Source organism: Helobdella robusta (genome assembly GCF_000326865.2).
Source record: "Helobdella robusta unplaced genomic scaffold HELROscaffold_66, whole genome shotgun sequence".
Taxonomy (NCBI): Eukaryota; Metazoa; Annelida; class Clitellata; order Rhynchobdellida; family Glossiphoniidae; genus Helobdella; species Helobdella robusta.
In genome coordinates, this window is record NW_008705371.1 from 179661 (window position 1) to 204673 (window position 25013).

At 32.8% G+C, this 25013-nt stretch overlaps 3 protein-coding genes across 3 annotated transcripts; 2 read left to right on the forward strand and 1 right to left on the reverse strand.

The window, feature by feature from the left end:
• Positions 1–523: 523 nt before the first annotated feature.
• Positions 524–3815, forward strand: HELRODRAFT_180921 (hypothetical protein; the record flags this gene model as incomplete). Its single annotated transcript, XM_009030213.1, has 7 exons — positions 524–584; positions 1139–1221; positions 1457–1571; positions 2460–2518; positions 2960–3073; positions 3296–3364; positions 3696–3815. 7 exons carry the CDS (start codon positions 524–526, stop codon positions 3813–3815), a joined length of 621 nt encoding a protein of 206 aa, XP_009028461.1.
• Positions 3816–7762: 3947 nt separating this feature from the next.
• HELRODRAFT_180922 (hypothetical protein) lies at positions 7763–14037 on the reverse strand (the record flags this gene model as incomplete). Its single annotated transcript, XM_009030214.1, has 9 exons — positions 7763–8044; positions 8238–8362; positions 9544–9656; positions 10354–10529; positions 11431–11589; positions 12201–12340; positions 12884–12956; positions 13015–13421; positions 13941–14037. The coding sequence occupies 9 exons, from the start codon at positions 14035–14037 to the stop codon at positions 7763–7765; spliced, it is 1572 nt and encodes a 523-aa protein (XP_009028462.1).
• Positions 14038–14425: 388 nt separating this feature from the next.
• HELRODRAFT_180923 (hypothetical protein) lies at positions 14426–16181 on the forward strand (the record flags this gene model as incomplete). Its single annotated transcript, XM_009030215.1, has 5 exons — positions 14426–14473; positions 14826–14929; positions 15120–15182; positions 15254–15557; positions 15963–16181. 5 exons carry the CDS (start codon positions 14426–14428, stop codon positions 16179–16181), a joined length of 738 nt encoding a protein of 245 aa, XP_009028463.1.
• Positions 16182–25013: the final 8832 nt, after the last annotated feature.

Genomic DNA, 25013 nt, shown 5'->3' on the forward strand with positions numbered 1-25013 from the left:
TTTGTCAGTATAAAACAGGACCTAGCGTCTTTAACCATCATCTGTTGTTGAGATAATCATTGGTGATTTGTTATGAATTGCTGAATTTAAATCAATAAACCTATTTTAATACATCGTGGTTCACTTGTACATTTATTCTGGATCAATATGAAATGTTTTACTTGATAATATCACCTGATGTTATTCATTATTTTTTTTTGTTGACTTATGTGATTATGTAACCAATGAAGTTAATAAAATATTTAACGATTGATTCCTAGTTTGAAAGAGCAACATGTAGAATATCTGAACCGTTCAAGTATGTAGCTTCCTCCTTTTCTTTATGTCTCAGCTTCGTTAATACCACCGTCATCATCATCATCTGCTTCTGTTATACTCAAAATACATTTATTCATTCTTATCAGATAAATACAAAGTAATTTGAATTAATTTGTCATCGTTTGTTGAATTAAATGTTGGCGATTTGTCATCAATTATTTTATTCAAGTCCTATTTTTATCTCTAATTTTTTTCTCAAATTAATATGTTGTGGTCCACCCTGAACCGGTTGATACCATCAACTTCTTACCACTTCCATGTAAACAGTCAGCTCATTAGCTGATTGTCTTGGAAGTAAAGTAATTTGCTGAATATTTATTTATGCACAAATCTTATTCCAAATCTATTCACTTATATACTTCCAAATTTTTTATTAAAATTTTAAGGCTTTAACAGTTTTTCTTATGCTAAGTACGTCTGGTCATTTTGTTTGATGTACTGTATTTTCAATTGTCGTTTAATCTCAGTCACTGACTGACATTGTGTAAAGTGAATTTCAACATACCGGTTCGTTGAGTAGCGATAGATAACCTCAGAAAACTGCATCGCTTAAATGTGTTTAATAGATCGATTATAGAAGCAATTTTGTGTTCACAACATGTTGATTGTTTTCATTATTTACCTTTATAATTCTACGTCTTCTTTATTCGCTTTTTAATTAATTTTCTATTGCTGGAATTTGTACTTAGGTCTGATTTCCTCGCTATTCACTCGGCGTAATTCGTCGTTTGGGTTCCTTTAATTACATTCTACAGCATTCAATGAATTTTCTGAAAATATATATTTCGATTAACTGGAATGCACACGCTGCATCGTTCAGGCGCGCTCCCACGGGAAACTCAACTGAACCTCGCCCTGGATACGTTGAAGTTTGATCTGCTGGACGTCAGGTGCACACGAGAGGTGATACACAATTATTATGTGTAATGTCTATTTTAATATGTGGTTAGTGTGTTATATAAAAATTAAGATAATATATATATATATATCAGGTAACTACTTTTTTCTTACATTATTTTTGTCTGTCAGCCCTAGTGATGAAGTTTTGTGGTTTGAACATTAAATTATAAATTTCAAATTGTCGCCCGATTCATACAATGCTGGATGTTTCAACACAGTACATAATTAACACTGACAGATAAACGCATATACAGGCTCATCATTCAGCAGCAAGTCTTCCGGTATGTTTGTCTTCTACAATTATGCCAGGATCTCCACAATTCTTGACAAGTTCAGACATCATGTTCTTGAATGTTTGTACAACTTAACTAATTTATATGTTGCTATCGCATTATTGCTATTGTTGTCGTTGCTCTCTCTTTCTTTTTTGATATTGTTAGAACATCTGCTGTAAACTGTGAAGTGTGAATTAGTCAAAATAAGATTAAGTTACTGAATGAATGCTGGTTGAGAAAATGTTTGTTCCTGAAGTTTGGTAGACGAGAAAAGTTTTTGCTTTAATAGTTTAATAGAGAAATCCGGAAATTCAAATTCCTAATGAGCCTCAAAGAAGTTTGGGAATTTGGAACGTTTGGGAAATCGGAAAGATTGATAAATTGGAAAGTTTGAGACAGAAGTAGACATGGCAGTTGTTACATTACGTGTAGATAAGATAGTGGAGGCAGAGGTAGAGTACCTGATGCATAGTGCTTATATTATCTATTGAGGGACTGGGGTGAAAGAAAAAAGAAGAAATTTTTTTGTCATGAGACGATTGTAGAGGTCGAGAATGTGGTGGGCTGTATAAAGAAAGAAGATGAGATCATAAGCACAGATATATTAGAACAAATTGAAACGAACACAATAAGTACAAGGCAAAGTGATCTGCCTGCTTTGATGTTATTTCAAAAAAGCATGGGACAGTTGATGCAATTTTTGTACAGCAGATACAAGTAACATTGGAGCTTATGAAGGCAATTTATTAGAAATATGTTTCTATTGTTTAAAAATTAATGATTTTAATTGCGAAAAATACAAAAAATAGAATGAAATTTAGTAACTGAGTAACTATTAAGTGACTGGAGCAAAATAGCCACTAAGGATCTTGGTATTTACCATTGTTCAATCTATAATATTTAATTTTTCATTATTTCTTTAAAACTTGTTATAATGCTGATAATGTGTAACGATGTTGCTTTCAGTTGATTGCACGGATGTGCCGGCACCTGATCAGATCGATGTTTCCCTCTTCAAAGTCGATGTGAGTTGAATGCATGAACGCCTTGAATGTTTGGCACCGTCATCTATGTTATACTTTAATAATCTCTATTTTACTTGCCGCTTCCCCTCATATCATCACCACACATTTTAGTTCATTTGAACTATTTGATTATAAATTATTATTCTGTCAACTTTTCGTTATAATCTTGTAAGAGTTAATTACCTCTAAAATATCATTTTTAATATTTTTAATTTGTTGTGCTCGTTAAAAAAATTTTAAAAAGTATCATTCCATTAATATAAACGTTATATTATTAATTCAATGAGTTTGAAGAAAAGATGGTATATGAATATCAGAAAAAATATGATTGGATTGTAATAAATAAATAAATAAATATAAAATGTAATAAACAATAAACGAACAAACAAATAAATAAGTAAATAAAGAAACAAACGAGTAATGTACTGATGTTGCTGACAGATGGAATGGACGTTGCTGTTTCAATACATTGTGGAATATCCATCTGTGCTGAGAAGATGTCTTATGACTGATGACGCTGATGACAACCGCCTGATGAGTGTTCAGACGCATAAGGTACATAAGCATGTGTGCGTGTGTATATATGCATGTGTTCACAACTTCATTCAAACTAGATTCTTATCAAACACTTTGAGATAATAAAATATGAATGAGTGAATGAATTAAATGAATGAACGGACGAATGATTTTATTTTGTGTTGTTTAATTGGAAAATGAATAAGTATACAAATGTATTCTGGAATGTATAAACAAATTAACAAATGAACTTCAATGCAGCTGTGTCAATTCCTGTGCGGTCTATCAGCCTGCTTCAGTAAGTATTACAGCAAGACCAAGATATTGCTCGTAAGCATTCTTTCCATTTTTCAAACATTAGTTATCTATCATTATCTATTTGTTTATATTTTATCTAATTAATTCATTCCCACTTTCGCGATGTTTCTCGCGCGTACGCTTCATGCGTTAGCCATCACGTTTGAATTATTTAGGGATGTAATAACGGTATAGCAAAATGATTTTACCTCCTGATTTAACTATAAATTGGTAGATCAAAATTTCTATTAGGTAGTGATGTTACGAAGACTATTGAGATATTGATGAATTAATGATAATTAATGATAAACTAATGACGGCTATGATGAGACATTCATAAAGACGATGATGATGCCGCCGACAGGTGAATGAGAAGCATCAGTGGCCGGTGATGCACGCCCGCATATCGCTGATCACCATCATACGCAACATTTACCTCCACGCATTCAACTTGCTAGACATCACGCCATTTAACAGATTGTGAAACTGTATTTTTTTGTCATGTTACGTTATCCATCAAGTTGTTTTGATGTTAATGTTTGATGTGACTTATCATCTTTACCCTGTTAGTGTTATTTGTTTCATTAATACGAGGGAGGGCGTCTGGCACTCGTTTTACTTTTCAAATGACGTGATATTGATTTATTTTTTCGAATAAATCAACGTAAATAATAAAGTTACACCTCTTTCTCAACTAAATTCTGAAAAAAGCCACATTTTTTATTTATTTGCGTGTAATAAATACTCGATATATATATATATATATATATATATCCAAAATGTTGTTCAAAAATAATTGGTAATTTATCTATAGTGTCCAATTTTATTTGTCCTGCTTGCATCAATCCACAACAACAAATTCGAAATAGCAATGTTTTTGAAGCCATTAAGGTAGAGAAAGTCACATCGTTTCAATATCTAGGGAGTGTTCTGGATTGTACTGAAACAGCTGAAGCTGCCGTTCGAGCACGCATACGTGCAGACTGGAATAAATGGCATCTCCTTGCCTATATTGATGCGGCGTGACATCCCGCTACCACTACGATCAAGACTTTATAAATCTGTGATACGTCCGGTGTTGTTATATGGTGCAGAAACATGGCCAATGACAACCAAACTGGAACAACAACTTCACCGAACTGATATGAAAATGCTCCGATGGATGCAACGAATTAGTCTGAAGGACCACATAAAATCTACCGAAATCCTGCGTCGTGTTGGTTTAGGTGATATAAAGGACGAATGCCGGCAACACCGTCTGAGGTGGTTTGGCCATGTCAAACGAAGTGGAAAGTGCCATAACTTCTCTTGTAGATGTTGAAGTACCTGGTACACGTCCCATGACATGACATGAAAGCTCTAAATTTAAATGAAATGGATACAACTGATCGCCTAATTTGGCGCAAAAAATTGATGGCAAAGAAAACAACGTTCTACCTCGGGAGAACTGGGTCTCTGGACGCTAAACGATGATTGATTGATTGATTGAAAATCTTGATATATATTCAAAGTCCTAAAGCATTAAAGATGTTAAGCTTATGAACTACGTCCTCGTTTCAGCGTTATATAATTTACCTTATTTATTAGAGGATTTCATTTGATAGTCATTATTTTAATGTCATGCTGTGGTTATTATTTCTATTAGTTCTCTGGGGTCCGGATTTGTTTACTTTATTTGACATACGTTTTCGACCATTTTAAGGCCGATTAGCCAAATAGTGTAACTTCCGTTATGCCCAACCGTTTTAGGGATTTTAGAAAAATAATTGTTAAATATTATTAGCGGGAAATTTATTTTGAACATCATGGCCGTTGAGACGACTGAATTTGAACAAGAGGTTGAATGTTATCTCGAATATTATCATGCTGGATAGACATGAATCGCCTACTGTTTAATTCAAGTTTGTTTTTCATTCAGCACTTGAAATTTTTTCGATTGTTAAATTAATATATTTTTTTTTACAATCATTGTAATAATAATTAAGTTTAACTTTTTATCAATCGCGATGCCTTATTCGTAATGTTCGAGTTATTAATGTAACCGTAATTATGCGATTAACGACGTTAATTTTCGCAGTAATTTTGCTTGAACGTTATTATATTTCCGCGGAAGTTTTTGCCCGTTAATAGCTTTATTTCCGTTGACCTCTAGCAATAAATATATTTAGATTGATAAACGTGACTTTATCATCTATGGACCAGTTCTAACAAGCCGATTGATTTCAAAGTAATGGCGAATCGCGTTAAAATTGGAATGATATTTTATAGATCAGAACATAAATTATATGGCTTTAGCTAGCGTGAAGGTATGTATTGAATAAGTAATTAGTGAGTTAGGTACATTTTAGTGAAATGTTTGCGTATGAAACAATTCTGTAATTCATTGTAAGAATGTTTTGTTACCATGAAACGGAATTTAATTCAATTTTAATTAAGCCGTTCAACATGAAAAACATCCAACTCCGGGGTAGAAACTTCCGACCCCGGATTTCGACTATCGGAAAATTATTTCAACTTTTGCATCGTAAGTTTAGGAAAAAACTTAAAATCAGTTTCTAAAAAAGTTTTTTTTAAAAATCAGTTTCTAAAAAAGTTTATAAAAAAAACTTTTTTAGAAAATTACTTTATATTTATGCTTTAAAACATACAGACAGTAAATTATGCTATTTTATTCACATTATTAGCATTTATTTTGATTGCATAAACATGATTGCATATCGCTACACGCATGTATCAATGTATTAATATCTTCTAAAAAAAATCAAATTAAAATTTTTAGAATAAAAAATATTTCCAAATTCTTAGCACTTTCCGTCCGACTCCGGCCCTTCAAAAAATTCCGAGTGTGTACGTGTTTTTTATGCTATTTTTTCGAAATAATTGTGTCAAACAAATATCTCTGGTTTTGTGTTTATATCAATATACGAATAGAAGTAGCGACTAACTGGTTTTAAAAAATCTAAATGATCGATAACAAATTCATAAACAAATCAACTAGAGATCTACCTTTGAAATCATGATAATCGGTTCATTTGAACATGCAAAAATGCGCACGAGTTTGTTGAATTGACGTATTAATTAAAACATTTTTTTAATCCATGTGTTGTATACAAGTTTTATAACATTGTGCATGCAAAATATGACCGCACGAAAAGAGTTTTTTAGAGCAACATTAACTCGTCATAAACTACTTTACATAGTTATACCTGAAATATATTTGATTTTATAAAGTTTTCAAAAATACTTAACTGAGACAGTCTGGTAGATAAGTGAAACAATTAACTATATACAAAATATATAAATAGTGATGGATGCATGACGTGGAACGTTCAATCTAACAAGTAATATGTAATGTAGAGATGTTGAAACTGAAATCAATAAACAAATAATACCAGTGGGAGAATAATGAAATTGTAACGCAGGCATAAATACATTAGTACATTGTAACCGTGTGTAACCGAAAATGCAAAGAGTCTATAACACGATAGACATGATAGTTATAGCACATGAAATAATTTTCTTTTGCTTTAATATCAATCAATATTGCATAACAGACCTATCATACTATCGTGAGCACGCGTGCAGGCTGGTCTATAAGAAGACTCGATCTACGCCAGAATGTTTAGTGTGCTGTTAATCTTCATTTTGTTATATCCATTGGCTACTTACTTCTTAACGACTCACGTCATTCATCCAAGTTCGACAGCAGAAAAAACAACTATATGAAAAACTCCATATAGCGAAAGATATTTACAGCAAGGAACTTAAATAAAGACGGGCCAATCGTTATTTGATGGCAAACCTATGCCTTTAGTAAATGCTCAAAATATTCCTAAGCGTGCCAAATGTTTCATTTAAAGTTGATAATGTATGTAAAGAGAAAAAAAAGATAACGGATACTTATATGAAACCGCTAAATTTTTTGGTAAGCCGACATGATTTTGTATTACTGAGTCCTCTGTCAAACGAAGATACAGATAGTTGATTGAAAGATGTACGTACACCCTTGGGTAGCTGATGGAAAATGGTAGAATTTGGCAAAGTTGAGTATAGGGCTTGTTTTTGGGTGGTTCTAAAGTTACCGATTTTTTTTATAAAGTTTGAAAGTACCTACATGCATTTTCCTTCAATCATAAAAAATAATTTATCGAGGGCCAACTGAACTGTTAATTTTAATAGTATGCAGGTTATAAGAATAGCGTGACACATGAAGTTAAGTGAACTTCTTTTTTTTGGTGCCTTATTCTTTCAGGACATTGACGACTAATCGACCACCACAAAACCCGATATTTAACACTTATTAAGTCAACACCACTCAGACAAAGTGAACTGTTAACTTTAATAGTTTGTAGGTTATGAGAATATACAATTAATACATACATTTAACACAAGTTGGTATGGTTGGTATGACGCTTAAAATTAATGCCTGCGTCACAAGTAATTTAACATATTAGTACAAGAATGAGTTTTAAGCTTAGGATCGAATCCATCAGACGTTTCAATACTGGTACAACTGCTAAAACTGGATATAAAACCACTACTGCCGCTGTTGTTAGCCCTCAAGTTGTTCTCCTTTATGATCTCTTTGAGTCTTCTTTGGATGTGAAGCTTCATCATCTTATTCTTCCCTCTGATTCTTTCCTCGTGCTCCTTCTCTTCCCTGTGCAACATGCACAGGAAGTTTTCCAGTTCCGGAGTACTGAAGATATCCCACTGTTTAGAAATAAATTAAATTATTAAGAAATTATCCTGAGTATCACAACAAATTAAATAATTAAATACTTAATGCAAGACACATCCAAATAAATAAAAAGATTAAGAAAAGGCTATTTTGGCAGACAAAATCAGTATATAAATATTTTGACAAACAAAATTAAACGAATGTTTCAAGACTTTTCCAAGTAACCTTAATATCTCCAGCATCAGTTTCCTGAAGAATGAATTTATTGGAATCCAGAGCTTCTGCACCCTGGTAGAACCAATGAAGACAGAGGACAAGCGGTAGGTCGTTCTCATTCAACTTTCTCATGGCTAGCAATTTTCAGTCGCACAATTTATTAAATCGTTTTTAGATATTTAAATATTCAGTTATTATTATTCGAAAAAATTCGAAATAGCACTGTTTTTGAAGCCATTAAAATAGAGAAAGTCACATTGTTTCAATATCTAGGGGATGTTCTGGATTGGACTGGAACAGCTGAAGCTGCCGTTCGAGCACGCATACGTGCAGCCTGGAATAAATGGCATCTCCTTGCCTCTATATTGATGCGGCGTGACATCCCACTACCACTACGATCAAGACTTTATAAATCTGTGATACGTCCGGTGTTGTTATATGGTGCAGAAACATGGCCAATGACAACCAAACTGGAACAACAACTTCAACGAACCGACATGAAAATGCTCGAAATGTTTCTACCGGGGTGCAGAAGCTCTGGACATCAAAACGAAGATTGATTGATTGATTGCTAGTTATATTGCTAACAAACTGATGTCGTTGATTTTCAACTGGTTAAGGATTTGTGCACCATCAAACTGTTGCATATTTGCCGAACTTAATGCAGAAAATGTACGTCCAATGTCACAGTTGTTCGACAAGTTGCGGCCGGATATTGTCATTCTCCTCTCCAAAAAAACAAAATCGAAATTTTAGAGCTTACCATTTGCCACGAAATCAACCTAGTTTCATCACGTGAATATAAACGCCAGAAATATAAAATCTTGAAATTAAACTTAAATTCAATCTATAATAACTGTACGTTAATTATTAATTCATTTGAAATATCACCTTTGGGTTTCTATAACAATCTTAATCTAACTTTGTTTAAAATATTATGGCCGAAATCTATTGATGAAAAAACTGATTAACGCGGTAATTAGCTCGTCATATAGTATATATTGTGACAGAAACTCTACTTAACCGATTTTAAATATATCTTTTACTCTCAAGCACTTGTTGATCAAAGAGCATGAGAGGATCGTACATTATATTTTACATCTTGTTTATTTACACTCTGATATATAATTAATAATTTTCGATTGATTTCATTTGGATTTTATCTTTTCGGTCAATAAAAGAATGTTCCCACTATTATGAATATTATTATAATTATTATGATTATTATGTTTTAGCATGTACTTCATTATTACAATTTACATATCATAAGTGATCATGAACTCCAACTCCAACAACTATCACCACCAGAACTCACTATGAACATCATCGTGGATTATTGTCTTCTGGTAGAGAGAAAATTGCTTTGGACTTTCGACGATGCAAAATTTCTTCAACAGCAGTTCAACTACTTCCATTGCTGTCGTGTTACTAATTAAAAAAATTAAATTTAATAGCCTGTAACTTATTGTATAGTAATTAGACTAACTGTTAGGTGAAATGTTGAAACCATAAAGTTGATTCTAAGCGGTTTAGTGACTAAAATATTAAAGGTTACAGATGCGGTGAAATAATTTTAGTGAAAATAGTTTTTTGATTAATGAAAAGTTAAAGTTATTTCCCTTTAATTTTTCTGTTTTGACGCTGAACCATTGAGGATTATTTGAAACTTTAGTTTTAAATATATAGATATTTGGGTGACCCGACTAAACAACAAACGACGGTAGAGCATACGGAGAAGCAAAAATATATAAGTACAAAATTTAACTCCAAAATGGCGCTGACAATACACATGATCTATAATGACACAGCAAATAAATAAATATTTTGGAAGTTTGCGTTAAACAATTTATTTAAATTGTAAACACAACTAACCAAACAACAGTGAAGCTCATTAAAAAATGTTTTCTTTTTGATACAGTTCTGACATAACACAAAGCTGTCTACATCATAGTTTTTATATGAGTGTTTGTTTATTAATTGCTTAAATACTATCAAACTTTCGTGCGTCAAAAAGGTTGTATGATGCCCGAACTCGCTGGACACGAAGACAAAAAATATTGAACTCGAAGGTGCATAGTATTAAAATAATAATTTAAATAAAGTATGGATATCATTTAAAACTAACTCGTTTATATAAATGAGTTTTGATGTATCTTTGGGCATGTGAAATGATGTCTTGTAAGCTCTTGACTGGCTCAGATCATCGCACAATAACGAAGGAGGTGGAGTTGATGCAAGCATCGTGATCGGTCGGCAAAGATTCATGTGAACTCTTATTGAACCTTGCATCGATGTTGGCATCTACAACGGTCGGATGATCAATATAATGTTGGTAACAAAAAACCATTCAAACAAGTGTTTTCATCCTCCCAGTTGACAAATGCACAAAAATTATTCGTTATTTGTAAAATCTAATTAAAATGATAATCTGAGGCGGATTGAAGAATTTGGCGCTCTAGGCTTAAAAGATTTAGCCACCCCTCATTTACTTAACTTTTTTCTTATTATTAACAAACAATATTTAACAAATGTACTAGCAAAATAAAGTTATTTTTATTTATTTAATCTTAAATGACGAATTATATATTTTATGTTTCAACTTTTTCACGTTCTTGCAGTGCTCCGGGTTTAATAACATCTGTACTGTACAACCTATCCAGTCAGAAGAAATGAAACCGACATAAAAATTTTATAGCTTATAGTAAAATATAGTAATACAAAATCAATAGAACGTTGGTAATACAAAATGCAAGCCTTCTATACAGTATAGTAGGCTAAATTTAGGATTTCATAAATGACCGTATATTAATTTTAGGCGTCTTGCATAAACAAGATTTCAAGTTATTTATTTTTTAACATCAAAATTTGCCGCCCACTAAAATTTGCCGCCATGGACTCCAGCCTTTTTAGCTTATTGGTAAATACAGCTCTGATGATATTCAGAAAGCACAATTTGTACAAAAACCGTTCATTTGATTAATCTCTGTAAGAAACGTAATTGACTGCAATCAACCAGTCTGAGTAGCACTAAAGCAGAACTTGCTGGCAAAAGTAAATCATTATTATAATGATGGATGTTAGCACTTAAGAAAAAATAGCATATATTAATGACTAATAAGCCCAGAAGATAATTCATTTGATCAACTAATAAAGTTCAGAATTAAAATTTTTGCAATATGAAATGTAGTTGAATGATTGTTACCAGTCGGAAGAAGAGACCAAACTTGTTGCTCTCATTGAATGTTTTGACTTTTTCTTCAAAATCTAACATCTTGTTGTATGTAATTTTAATGCTACTTCCATTCTTAGAATCACAGGCATTAGACGTGTTGATGCTGTTATCTTCTTCGTCGTAGGAAGTCTATTAAGAAATATGAGAAGAAAATTAGTAAAGTTGTTTCAATTATATTTGTGAGTAATTAAAAAACTTTCAAACACGACTGGACTACTTAATTACTTTAATTACTTGTTCAGCATCATATAAAACAATTACAAACAATTTCAATAACAATTAACATCAAACACATGTTTATATACTTATGTGTGTGTGTTTATATATATATATATATATATATATATATATATATATATATATATATATGTGTGTGTGTGTGTGTGTGTGTGGTGTGTGTGTGTGCGCGCAAAGACATTTCAGTGTCAATAACAAAACCTTATTTCAGCATATTTTTGTTATGAGAATTAAATCAACAACTAAAAATAGTTTTGTGTTTTGTTTAACCCAGCTTAAATTATAAATATTATCTAAAAGTTGAATTTCAATCAAACACATTTTTTATTTTTCTATGACACTAAACGCTCTACAGTCTTTTAGTTTTTTTTCACGATTACATAACACATGCAAATTCTATTTAGTTCCAAAGTTTCAATTAAATTTCATTTGTCATAAATTTGTTAAAATGAATTGACAACAAAAACACAGAGGATAATTTAGAATGAACCAGCAGAACTAACAACAGACAATTTAGGCTGCAAACTGAGTGCAGTTTCCAACTTGCACTTCCTGACGTTGATGATGAGGTTGTTGATTTGTAGGGAGGGACACTTCAGCGTCACCATGTTCTTGCACGTTATGTGACAAGTGTACAAGCAGACTGCACAAATTATTCATCCAATTTATCAAAGTAATCTAACATTAAATTAATTGTCAAAATAAAATATAAAAAATTGATACACTGAAACATACTGCATGTCTAGAATGATGCAACAACTTTTAATTAAATATGATAAAAACGAGGATCATAATAAAAGCAAAGTGTGCGATGGATAAACATTGAGTTTTGGAGAGTATTCAAACCGGGTCATCCCATAATAACATGATAAAGAATGTGACGTGGCACTTCTACCATTTGAGCCAACTGACTAACCAATGCTGTAGTGATGTACAGGTGACAATGCTGGTGCATAAGATAGATTTTGTAATGATAAAACCATTTTTTATATTTCCATATAATTTTGGAAATAAATAAAAAACACAAATATATTCTACATTATGAAAAAACTTATCTTTTGATATTCGCATAACATATTTACGATGTTACAATATCTTTGTTAAAAACAGTTCCAAAGAACAAATGAATGCAAGTACGTACACATGCATTGGTAGCAGTGCTGATAATATCTGAGTATGAACCTACCACATTTGTCACACCAGGTGGCCTTGTTCATTATCACATACTCAAACTTGTGGCCATGACTTCTGACCATTGCCTAAATTAAATGTTATCAAAAAAAGATGTGCATTAAAAGTAAAAATTAAAAAAACTACCTTAATCCCAGTAAATTGATTTAATTCAATTTCATCTTTCCTTCTATTAGAGTAATGGTTGACCTCGTTGCAGCAATCACTGTCATCACCAAACAATCTCCTCTCCTTTGATTCATTTCTCAATCTGTTCCAACTTCTTGACCGCCTCTGGTGAGAGCATGTTTTGAATGGAGTCAGTACAATGTTCTTGAGCATTGTATTCATGGAAAGTCGACAGGCCAGCTGTTCAATGATTGTTTCATAGAGGCCTGTCCCATTATGGTTGGCAGATGTTAATGTTAATTCCTTTTTATTTTTGTTTGTGGATGGAAGATTATTTGTACTGTAAGAATTCTCTGCTGTGATGTTATTTTTTGAGCAAACACGTTTCTGAGGGGAAGCTGGTTTAATAAAAACTTCAGTATGGCCTGTGCAAAATTTAAATATCAAGCTGAATAAAAAAGTCAACAACAATTTTTTAAAAAGTAAATTGAATCAGCTATCAACAATTTATCATAATTAATAAAAAAAAGAAGCAAACACTAATAAACTATAAAATTTATAGATAAAATAAGAACAGGACAAGACAAATTCATGTATAATTAAAAAAATATGTTGTAATGCTTATCCATATTAGTCTATGTTAGTCTCTAGCTAGTCTTATATTGATTGCAGATTGTTGCTGACATTGATTTTGTTGGTTGTTATTATATTATTAATTGTTCTTGTTATCAGTTAATTTAATAGTTAATTAATAATAATTACTATTATTATTTATTATATTATCATTATTTTAAAAATTAACTAATAAATAACACAATGAAATTTATTTTTATTAGTTAAAAAAGTAGACTAAAAAACGAGTTCAATCAAACAAAATCATGGAAAAAATACAAACAAGATTAAATTAAATTTTTTTTAATTTTAAAAAAGGAGGATGAACAAACAGTGAAAAGTGGAATCATCGTCGTCGTCGTCATCTTTTGCTATCAAAGGATGATTTTCCGTTGAAGGATGTCTTTTTGGAAGTCTACGAACATCCATCTTCTGTTCATGCAGTGTTTTCAAAAGCCCAATCTGAAGAAAGAAAAATCAAACTTGATCATTTCCCCGATCCCAAACAGCCAAAATAAAATAAAAATAAAAGCAACGCAACATTTTTTGTTTATCAAATGTCAATCTACTTTTAAAATCATAATATTATAATATAATCATGGATATGTATATATATTCATGAATATAATATATAATTATATATTACTATCTTTTTACTTATGCCCTATAAATATATACTAAAAAGTAATATATGGAATGGAATAAACATATTTTTACTTTGATCCAGTGTTTACTGCTTCTTATGGAATATGAACCTCAAATTCGTTATTAAAAGTGTATGTGTGTGTGGATGTCAAATGACGTGTAAGTACTAAGTATGGCTGTGTGTCGTTTTGACCTTACACCTTACATATTGATAGTACTGGTAGTTTACTACTCAATTAATTAATCAATTAGCTTGTAAAGCGCTATTTTCGCTATGTTCAGCAGCACTCCTCAATGAATTTTGCAAACTACTGACGACGTTTTAATGTCCAACACTTGCTTGAACCACGCTATAATTAATTAGGTGATTGAAAAAAATGAAAATGGTATTTCGATCGCCTTAATTACGTCATAATTTTATAATTATAAATATGATTATAATAATATCAATCAATATAAATAATATCAATAAATATTATCAATATAATCGATAATTATAATTATCGATTATATTGATAGTATAATCATAATGTAATGTTATAATTATACTCATAGTAATTAAAATTTGTAAGAGTTTTCCAAAGAGTGAGAGTTACGTTTTCGCGACACGTCAATTTCAGCCTATCGGGCCTCGAGTTGAGAGGCAGTGGCCCGGTCTTGAATTTGAAACTGACCAGTGACATTCATTCTCAGATTGTATTCCAAGTTTCTGATTGACTGGTTAAAAAGTGAGCCTGTTGTTTTTATCGCTAAGATTTCTTTCAAATTTATATCTGTCTGTCGTACTTTCATTCAGTCATTCATTCTTCATTTGATCAATCGATCGATCTCATCACTTTTAACATCATCATCATCACTACCACCAGCCAGTACCACCAGTCAGAACCAATATGGCGGCTGACCGATACCTGTAGAGAGGGAATTCCCGGGTCTAAAAAAGAAACTGAAACCGGGCTGGTACTCGTCAATGGGTCAAGGTCACGATGTCTCTCCTATCTAGGTCGTTCGAAACCAGCCGCGACTTGACCTATTTAAGAGCGGCATTTCGAACAGCGACGCCGTTTCTAGTGGCCGGGAAAGACGGCGGCGTTTTGGCTTTTATGTTCGGGAAGCTTTCATGGTATAAAAAATACCCGACTGTGCCATCGACCTTCGTGCTGAATGGGTTCATGAACTCTTTGTTCGGTCTCTACGATCTGGCCATTACGTTAGAGTGTTTAAGATTTGGCGGTGAGGCTTTGAGTGATGATGGTGGTTATAATTATAATGAGGTGAGGTTCAAAGGTCGAAAGTTCAAGGTGAAGGTTGGCGACACTGGTGGCCGGTAGGATGGCGGTCGCGGGAGTGTTGAAGTGATTGATGATGTCGAGTTGCTGAGGATACTAATCTCCAGTGATGAAGACAATGAGGAGGGTAGCAATAATGATAATAATAATAACCAAAATAATAATAATAACATTGGTTACAGCAACAACGATGATAACAAAAACAAGATAGAATCAGACATAATCCAAAGGTCGAAGCACTTACTATCAAGTAATAACAACAACAATAATAATAATAACAATAATAATAACCATAATAATAATTACGTTCCGCAAGAATCATTCCACCGACCACAAACAACGACAACATTGCTAACGAATCAGAAACAGCAACGAAATGTACAACAGCAACACCAACCGTATTCGACAAAACCGACAGCCTAGAAACCGACAAACGAAAAATCGACCGATTTTGCCGAAGCTAAACGAAGACTTACACTAACTACACCAAGCCAGCTATTCGAAGTCGGTATGCGGACACTCGGTATCGCATTACCGCTATTCGATACCGGATCCGGATCCTTTTACGATCTCAATCACTTTACACACCCGGGAGTTACTCCCAATCTGGCGCGCTGGGATCACACATCAATCAGTTCATGATGGCGTCGTTAATATGTAACTATGGTAGTCACTGTGGTAGCGACAGTAGCCGTAGTAGCAGCAGCAGTAGAAAGAATAGTAATACTGGGGACAATATCGAGAGTAGTGGTAATAATATTAATGATTTTATCAATAATAATTGTAGTTATAATGTTCTTTTAAGTTATAATTATAATATTAATAAAAGAAGGGTCGTTGAGGTTCAGGGCGTGCGTTGGAAGGTTTTTAATAAGTTTAAGAATAATGATTGGCTCGTTGATTGATTGGTTCGTTGATTGATTGGTTCATTGGTGATTGCTTTATGATGAACAGTTGGCTTGTTGGATATTGTTGATGGATTGGTGATTAATTGAATGAATGAATGTTGATTAACGATTGATTGACCTGATGAACGACACCATTAGGTTAATTATACCAAATCAAATAAAGTTTTAAAAAAGTAGAGAATAATTTATTTGTAATGGTTGATTTCGTATGTTTTGTTATCAGTAAATGTACACACACACGCAAAAACACACATACACAAATATATTATATTTATTATTATATTAAATTATATTATGCTACCGCAATGGTTTAATCATTATATTCCAAGAACATTTGTATATATTTTATAAATTTGTTTATATGTATGTATGAATATATATATATATATATATATGTATATATATATATATATTGGATTAAGACTGTCAGAAATGCAATTATCGAATTTTTGATACACTAAAGTCGTCAATGAATCTCAACCGCGATAGTTCCTCCAAATATAACATTAAGTCTACTATCAACGATTTACTCCATGAGCTTAAATCGTCCTACACGGATACCGTCAAAAAGAACTTTGACGTAGTAGCTGGTGAAGTACTTCGAATAATATCAAAGAACGTGAAAACAATGTTGTTCTCTTTAACTTGCCAGAACAAACTAATTTTAATGACGATAAAATAATGTTTGTTCTTTTATAAAGCATTACTAGGTGACAAATATAATGAAAATAATATTAAGATTTTTTGACAAGGCAAAGTTAGAATCAGCTATACCACCTCGCCCTAAATCATTAAATTTGATTCCTTAAACACCAAACAATTCCATCTTAGTCCACTGTATAAAATTAAATTACTAAATGGTGAAAACAACAAGGTCAAAATAAAATAAACCATGATTTGACTCACGATCAGAGTTACCATTTCGCTAGCTAGCGAAGTATCCGATCCAGCTTTTTTATTTTGGATCAGAGGTACCCCGGAAATCATGAAGTTACCGAAAAAGACACAGAACTAAAATTACAATTAGGTTTGTTAAACATTAGGTCAATTATGAATAAAATTAATACAGTTCGTGATTTGTTCTCTAATAATTTTGATATTTTTGTTGTTACGGAATTCCGGCATGGTTCTTCCACCTGATTTTGTGTTTATAGATTTTTTAAGTCCTGGCGATCCTCACCACGGTTGAATAATTGTTTTTTTTTATTCATTTTTAATTTTTTAGTACTTCACTGCCTTTATTTAAGACATTTGAAGCTATAGTTGTAAAATTTTATTTTAGCAGTGTCTATTGCCATTTTCGCAATTTATCGCCCTGGGTCTTACATTCTGTCACCATTGTTTTTTGATGAGTTATCATCTGTCTTTGACCAAATATTGCTTTTAGCATATTATATTGGTGACGTGAATATTAATGTTGAACTTTTGATCGACCATATTTACAATTTCGAAGTCAGCTTAAAACTTATTTATTTTCAATTATTAATTTGGCCATATCAATCAACCAAACACATCAATTAACCAATCAATGAATCAAACTTAGATTTTATACATCTATTAAATTATTTAATAAAAACATTCAATAGAGAAACTTAAGAAAACATAAATCTAACTAAAACGTTAATAACAAAATATATACACGAAATATACAGTAATAATAATAAAATTAATGACAGATCAATCAATCTAAATCAATCAATTAAAAGTCGTCATTCAATTCATAACATTTGACCAAATATTGCTTTCAGCATATTATGTTATTTTGTTGGTGACGTGAATATTCATGTTGAACTTTTGAAAGGCCATATTTAAAATTTCAAAAATTCAAATAAAACATTATAAAAACTTTGCAAAGAGGTATAATATACTTACATAATTCAAAAATGCAAAAATTTTTTAAATTATAAAGCTACATTTAATGCTGATATACAAATATTTACAGATTTAATTTTAATAAACATATCATATAAAAGAGGTTTATCAAGTGTTTGTTTTAACAATTTTTTAGTTTTTTTATAATAGCTATTTTTTCGTCTTGCCAAGACAAAGACATAGTAGAACAAAACATTTTAAAACCTCCTATTCGTTAGATTGAGTTCGACGTTTACGTACAATATCATTTGAATGTACAATATGATACTGCCAATCTACCCTTTACAACCAACAAGTCTGGATGGTTTTCACGAAACTTTTTTAAGTTCTGACTTGTCATTGATGAGGTTCTTGACCAGCAAATCTGCGAGAACCCATGCTTTTTCATCGTCCTTGCAAGTAGTAAAATCAAGATAATTGAAAAGAAGTTCTGCATTATATGAACTGGAATCTTTTCTGTCAACATCTGAGAGTACTAAATTTAGCAACAGTAGATCTGATGGCTTTAATTCACAAACTTTTTTCAAAGCATCAAATATCTGTATGTTTTTTATAAAAATAATAAAAAAACTTACAAATGTTAGGATTAAAAGGCTGTTTGTTAAATAATTTTTGAGGACTGTTCAGCTGCTAAAATGTAATCTTTGTCATTTAGTATTACAGCCTGATGTTCTAATATTTCTACGTGCTTGTCAATGAAGCAGTCCCACACACCATCATGCCATTTGCAGTTTTCAAATGAGAGGAGAGCCTTCTTGGCTTGGTTATTTGTGTTGTTACCCGTGTAAACATCGAGATTAACATCGTCATCATTCGCATTATCATCGCGGATGCAATCAATCTCCTGTTAAAATTACCAGCAGGTTTCATAATTTTTTTTTTATTATTCTTTAAAAATCAGGATCTGACAGACGCAGAAACTGTAACAACATGCAAAAAACAAAACAAAATTAAACAAATAAGTGAGAAAATAAATACAAAAAGTGAGGAAGAGAAATGATAAAACATGAAAAAAAAAATAAAAAATAAATAAAATAAATAAAATAAAAAATAAAAATAAAATGAAAAATAAAGATAAATGAATAATAAGAGAAAGGTAATTGACGATGGAATATAAAATGAAGTAACGGCAAATTGATAGACTAGATGATGACTTAGTGGGTTAGTGAGGTGATCGATAAATAAAAGCTAGGCCTGTGTGTGAAAAAGTTTAATGAGTATTAATATATTTGATGACTTATTAATAGACTAAATGATGACTTAGTGAGGTGATCGATAAAAGTGAAGGGATCAATAAGTAAAAACTAGTTCAGTAACGATGAAGTTTTCTTAAGTGCTAATATGTTTGAGGTGTCTTGTGATGAAGGTCTTTTCCTGGTATGTAGATTGGGCGACGACTTGATAGTTATGTTTGCGCTGACGAAGGTTGTGTGTTGTAGTTTTGATTGGTGGTAGTAGAGGATGGATGACGTGGTTGTTGTTATTTTCTATTTTCTTGAATCGAGTGTGAACAGCCTTGAATCGAGTGTGTTGAATATCTGAGTGATGGTAGGATATGATGCAGGTAGGTAGTTGAAGCGAATTAATTTTTTGATGAGAGATTGTAGCTGCTGAAGTTGTTGTTGCGTGGCAAAACCAGACGAGGATGGAGCTGCATATTTGATGCGTGAGATGATGAGTGATTCGGTGATGTCGAATAATTTGACGCCTCTGAGACCATGTGAACGGAGTGTTTTGAGTGCGTGAAATGTTTGAAAGCCTTTTGTGATGATGTAATTGATATGAGGTGCTATATTGAGTGTGGAGGTGAATGTGATGCCCAATATTTTTAGTTGATTTGTGCGAGTGATTGATGGGTGTTCAGTAGATAATGTTATTTTTTTTACGGCTATTGTGAATGATGAGTTCAAATGATTTATTGAGATTAAGTGAAAGATTGCATCGTTTTGACAATGTGGTTAATGAGTCGAGTTCTGATTGGATGGTGTTTGAGTTAGATGATGGGATGATAAGGTAGGTGTCGTCAGCGTATTTGATGATTTGATTTGAGCTATGGAAAGTTTTGAGAGTAGAAGCGTTGATGATGAAGGTAGATGGACCAAGGACAGAACCTTGAACTACGCTAGAGTTAATAGGTAGAGTAGATGAAAGAGTAGAGCTAAAAAGAGTAGAATGACTCCTATTAGATAGGAAATTAATTATGATATTGTAAATGTTGTCAGGTAATGGAAGAGAGGCTAACTTATTTGAAAGTGAGAAGTGATTGAAAGTGTCAAAAGCTTTAGAGAAATCGAGGGCAATAAGATTATTTTTAAGGAAAGATGTTATTGTGGAAGTAAGAGAGATGATAGCGGATGTAGATGAGCCTGTTGGTCGAAATGCGAACTGGTCTTGTAATAGTGGTTTGATGGATGAATGGTTGAAACATGGATAGATGAATGACCTAACGATGAATTTTTCTAGAATACGTGAGAGAATGGGGGTGATAGATATTGGGCGATAATCTTTTGGTGATGATGGGTGTTTTGTTTTAGGAATTGGATGAATTGTGCTAGATTTCCATTGTGATGAATGAGTGAATCAAGCAGTGATTGTAGAGTGAACATAAGGTGCTGGATATGAATGGAGCGATGATTTGTAGACACGTGCTGGAAGTATGGTGTATTTTCTGTCTTTTTACCGTTAAATCATCATCAATGTCATCATTGTATGTTAGTTTTTTTTTCGTTTTTTACTTGTTACACCAGCATTTTCGCTAACATCTTGAACAGACAATATGGGTAATTCGTTCGATGATGATGGTGGTTTCTTATCATCCACATACTTGCTCAGGTTGATTTTTTAGATACAAAAATATAAAGGCAGCTGGACAAGCTCGTTAGCAACCATTTAACATACAAAGATAAGCCAACACTGCTGGTTTTTTTTATCATATTCATTACATTACATGGCATTGAGAACTACTAGTGCTGTCATTATAAATCGCCGTTTTATTGTTATGACTTGTCGGAGTTATAAAGAGGACGTCGTCATCTTCAGCGTTACGTAATCTTCTTCATCTTTTTCACCATCATTTTGTTCGTCATCATCGTCGTCGGTTTTATTATTATTATTGTCAATAATTACAAAGTCTTCGTTATAACTATCTTTTTTGCTGGTTTTATCGTTATCACCGTCGTTAGTTATTATTGTCAATGATAACAAAGTCATCACCACTGAATTCATTATCATTATCTTTTTTGATGGTTTGACCATCATCATCATTGTTATTATTGTTGTCAATAATTACAAATTGTTCGTTATCATTATCTTTTGAATTCATTATCATTATCTTTTTTGATGGTTTGACCATCATCATCATTGTTATTATTGTTGTCAATTACAAATTGTTCGTTATCATTATCTTTTGAATTCATTATCATTATCTTTTTTGATGGTTTGACCATCATCATCATTGTTATTATTGTTGTCAATAATTACAAATTGTTCATTATCATTATCTTTTTTGCTGGTTTTATCGTTATCTCGTCGTTATTATTATTGTTAATGATAAATTCATCATCACTATCTTATCATTATCTTTTTTGCTGTTTTCATACGTATCATTATCCTATACGTCATAATCATTATCGTAATCGTCGTAGTAATGGCCATCGTCGTAGTAATGGCCAACATCGTCGTAGCAATCGTCAACTCCTTATCCATTCTCCTCAACTTCATCATCATCGTTCTCATCGTTCTGACCGCAACTTGCGATTACGGCTTCTGTGGCTGCTTCTTTTGCTGCTGTTCCTATTATTTCTGCTGTGACTGGTACTTCTGATGTAGCAAAGTGTTTTATTAGTAGGCAAGAAGATTTTCTGGGCGTTGTTTTCCCCTTCTGGCTCTGAAGGATGGAAGATAACTCATTTTGATTTTTAGTTTTAGTCTTGGGATGTAATAGTCCTTTCTTGTTTAAGACACAATATGAATCAACAAGAACGTTATTTGCGATTGTTTGTTTAAAAACTCCAACATTCAATACATCTGCAAGAATTGCTGCTGCTGCTGTAATTTCTGCTGTGACTGGTACTTCTTCATCTTCATCTTCGAATGGCCTCTTATCTGACTGAGCAACCTAGCTCCGCCCTCAGTTTCATTAAAAATCCACATCTTGAGTGAATTATCATTGGACGACCTGAGCATGGTGGGCGTGGTTTCGATACAGTGGAGGCATGTGATTGACCCGCCATGATGTAGTCGACGTCACTTGTGAAAGAAATACTAGTAACTGACCCCCAGTATTGCTTAAAAACCATGAGGCTTTCGTCGAATTTCTGATCGTGTAGAACGATCCGACCGTCCTTCAAGCCGACTGCCACCACGTTCACCGGTACGAATAAATTACGAATAAATTACTTGATTCTGCGACAGATTCACTAATCGCATCGTCCCCTGTCGACTGCCCAACAGTACTTTGTTAACATACTCCAGAAAGTGTTCTATGCAAGTAACGTCAAACGTATCGCCGTTGAAGTACATTTAGAATATAATTCTCCGTCTTCGAACGTCCTTACTTTCGGTTTGTTGGTCTCATCGATGGATGAGGTAATCGGCAACTTGACGTCATCCAGACCTTTCTTCATTGAAAGAATATGTAGATGTCATTTTTGCAGGCCGCACTTGCTGTCAGTTTTTAGGCAATTTCATCATCTTCTTCTTTAGCCTGTTATTAACTATTACGTCACTGACATTAACTATTACGTCACTATGTTCCTTGGTACTTCCAACATCGTCACCAACATCATTATCATTAGCTTTTTTGCTGGTTTCGCCATCATCATTATCATCGTTATTATTATTATAATTATTATTAAATACATTATCACTCTTGTTTTCACCGACATCATCATTTTGGTCTTCGTTGTGTTTAACTGTCACAGATAAATTATTAAAGTCTTCAACTTCTCCGTAATCATATACGTCGTAATCATCATAATCATTATCGTAATCATTATCGTAATCGTCGTAGTAATGGCCAACATCATGGTAGCAATCGTCAACTCCATATGCATTCTCTTCAACTTCATCATCATACTTTTATGACTGCAACTTGCGATTACGGCTTCTGTGGTTGCTTCTGTTGCTGTTGTTACTTTTATTTCTGCTGTGACTGGTACTTCTGATGTAACAAAAAGTTAAGGTTATTTACTGGGCGTTGTTTTCCCCTTCTGGCTTAAGAATTTGGCTTTGTTAGTGAAATATATGGTTACCTGCTTGTCATGCCTCAGATTCCTCTTACAGTTTGCTGAAGAAATTTTTCAAGAATTCGTTTCGAAAATTTCGAACATATCCTGAGTGTTTATACGATCTTCTGATGTCGTCGATGACGTCACTTGCTTGTTGATTTTTAAGAATTTGGCTTTGTTAGTGAAATATATAGTTGCATGCTTGTCATGCCTCTGATTCCTTGGCTTTCTCATTCAGTTGTAGCAAGAAGGCATTCTTTTGCTGAAGAAATTTTTCAAGAATTCATTTCGAACATATCCTGAGTGTTTATACAATCTTCTGATGTCGTCGATGACGTCTTTTGATGAAGAAATTTTTAAGAATTCTTTTCGAACACTTTCGATGTGTTTCGCTCTTTTGAATAGAGATGAAACCTTTGTAGTCTCCCATTTGGTTTTTGATGACGATGAAGATGACGAGTTCTCTTTTGCTTTTAGCAAGCAGTTATCCAACCTATCTTAAGTTATCCTAACCTCACCACCGTGGCATCCCCATCGTAATTATCACCATTTTCACGCCCGACTTTATTTGTATTATTATAATCATTATGGTAACCGTCGTAGTAATCGTCAACTCCATATCCATTCTCCTCAACTTCATCATCATACTTTTCATCGTTATGACTGCAACTTGCCCTTTTGGCTCAGAGACGTAGCACTCATGGAATTCAGTCAGCCGGGAATGTGTAGGATCCTACACCGATTGTAGTCATCGAGAAACGAATCGGTACGTGTGGTGGCTTCACTGTTGCCAGCCGTTTCGGTTTTGTTCGCCTTATATAGCCGGAAGCTGAATGAATAAATAAAATGAGGTCTGAAAATATTTTCATATTTGTTGAAATAATCTTTCAAATATGTAACAAATGTATCTAGAAAACAACGAATTTCACATTTAACAATCAAGCAACATGTGAACGACTGACGAAATACAACAAACATTTTCAGCCGTGTACGAACAAATGAATACAAACAAACAAGCATACTCCCGACAAACAAAGGAACACAGACAAACATACTTATCAGGAAACAAACAAAAGTTAAACATTGAAGAAACACTCCCAGATTAAGATACAACCAGCAAATAAATGATTAGACAAAACACAAACAAGCATGTGAATAACATGTGACAAACTATATACAAACAATCAAAAGACATACAAAATAAAAAAATACAATGAGACTGAACTTAGCCACCAGCCACAACGACCGACCTATATATTATGTGCGCGGAGAGATCGCGAAAAAAGAGAGGACCATCTGCTTAATGCACAGCAGATGTTCATACGTGTTACTAATAATTGTATAGCTATATGAATCCTTAACTGATCATTGAAATGTATGCAAAGTATGTATTCTATAACTTTAAGTAACGTATGTATGTATGAACAATGATTGTATGATGTATTGAACATAGAGATGGGAATCGA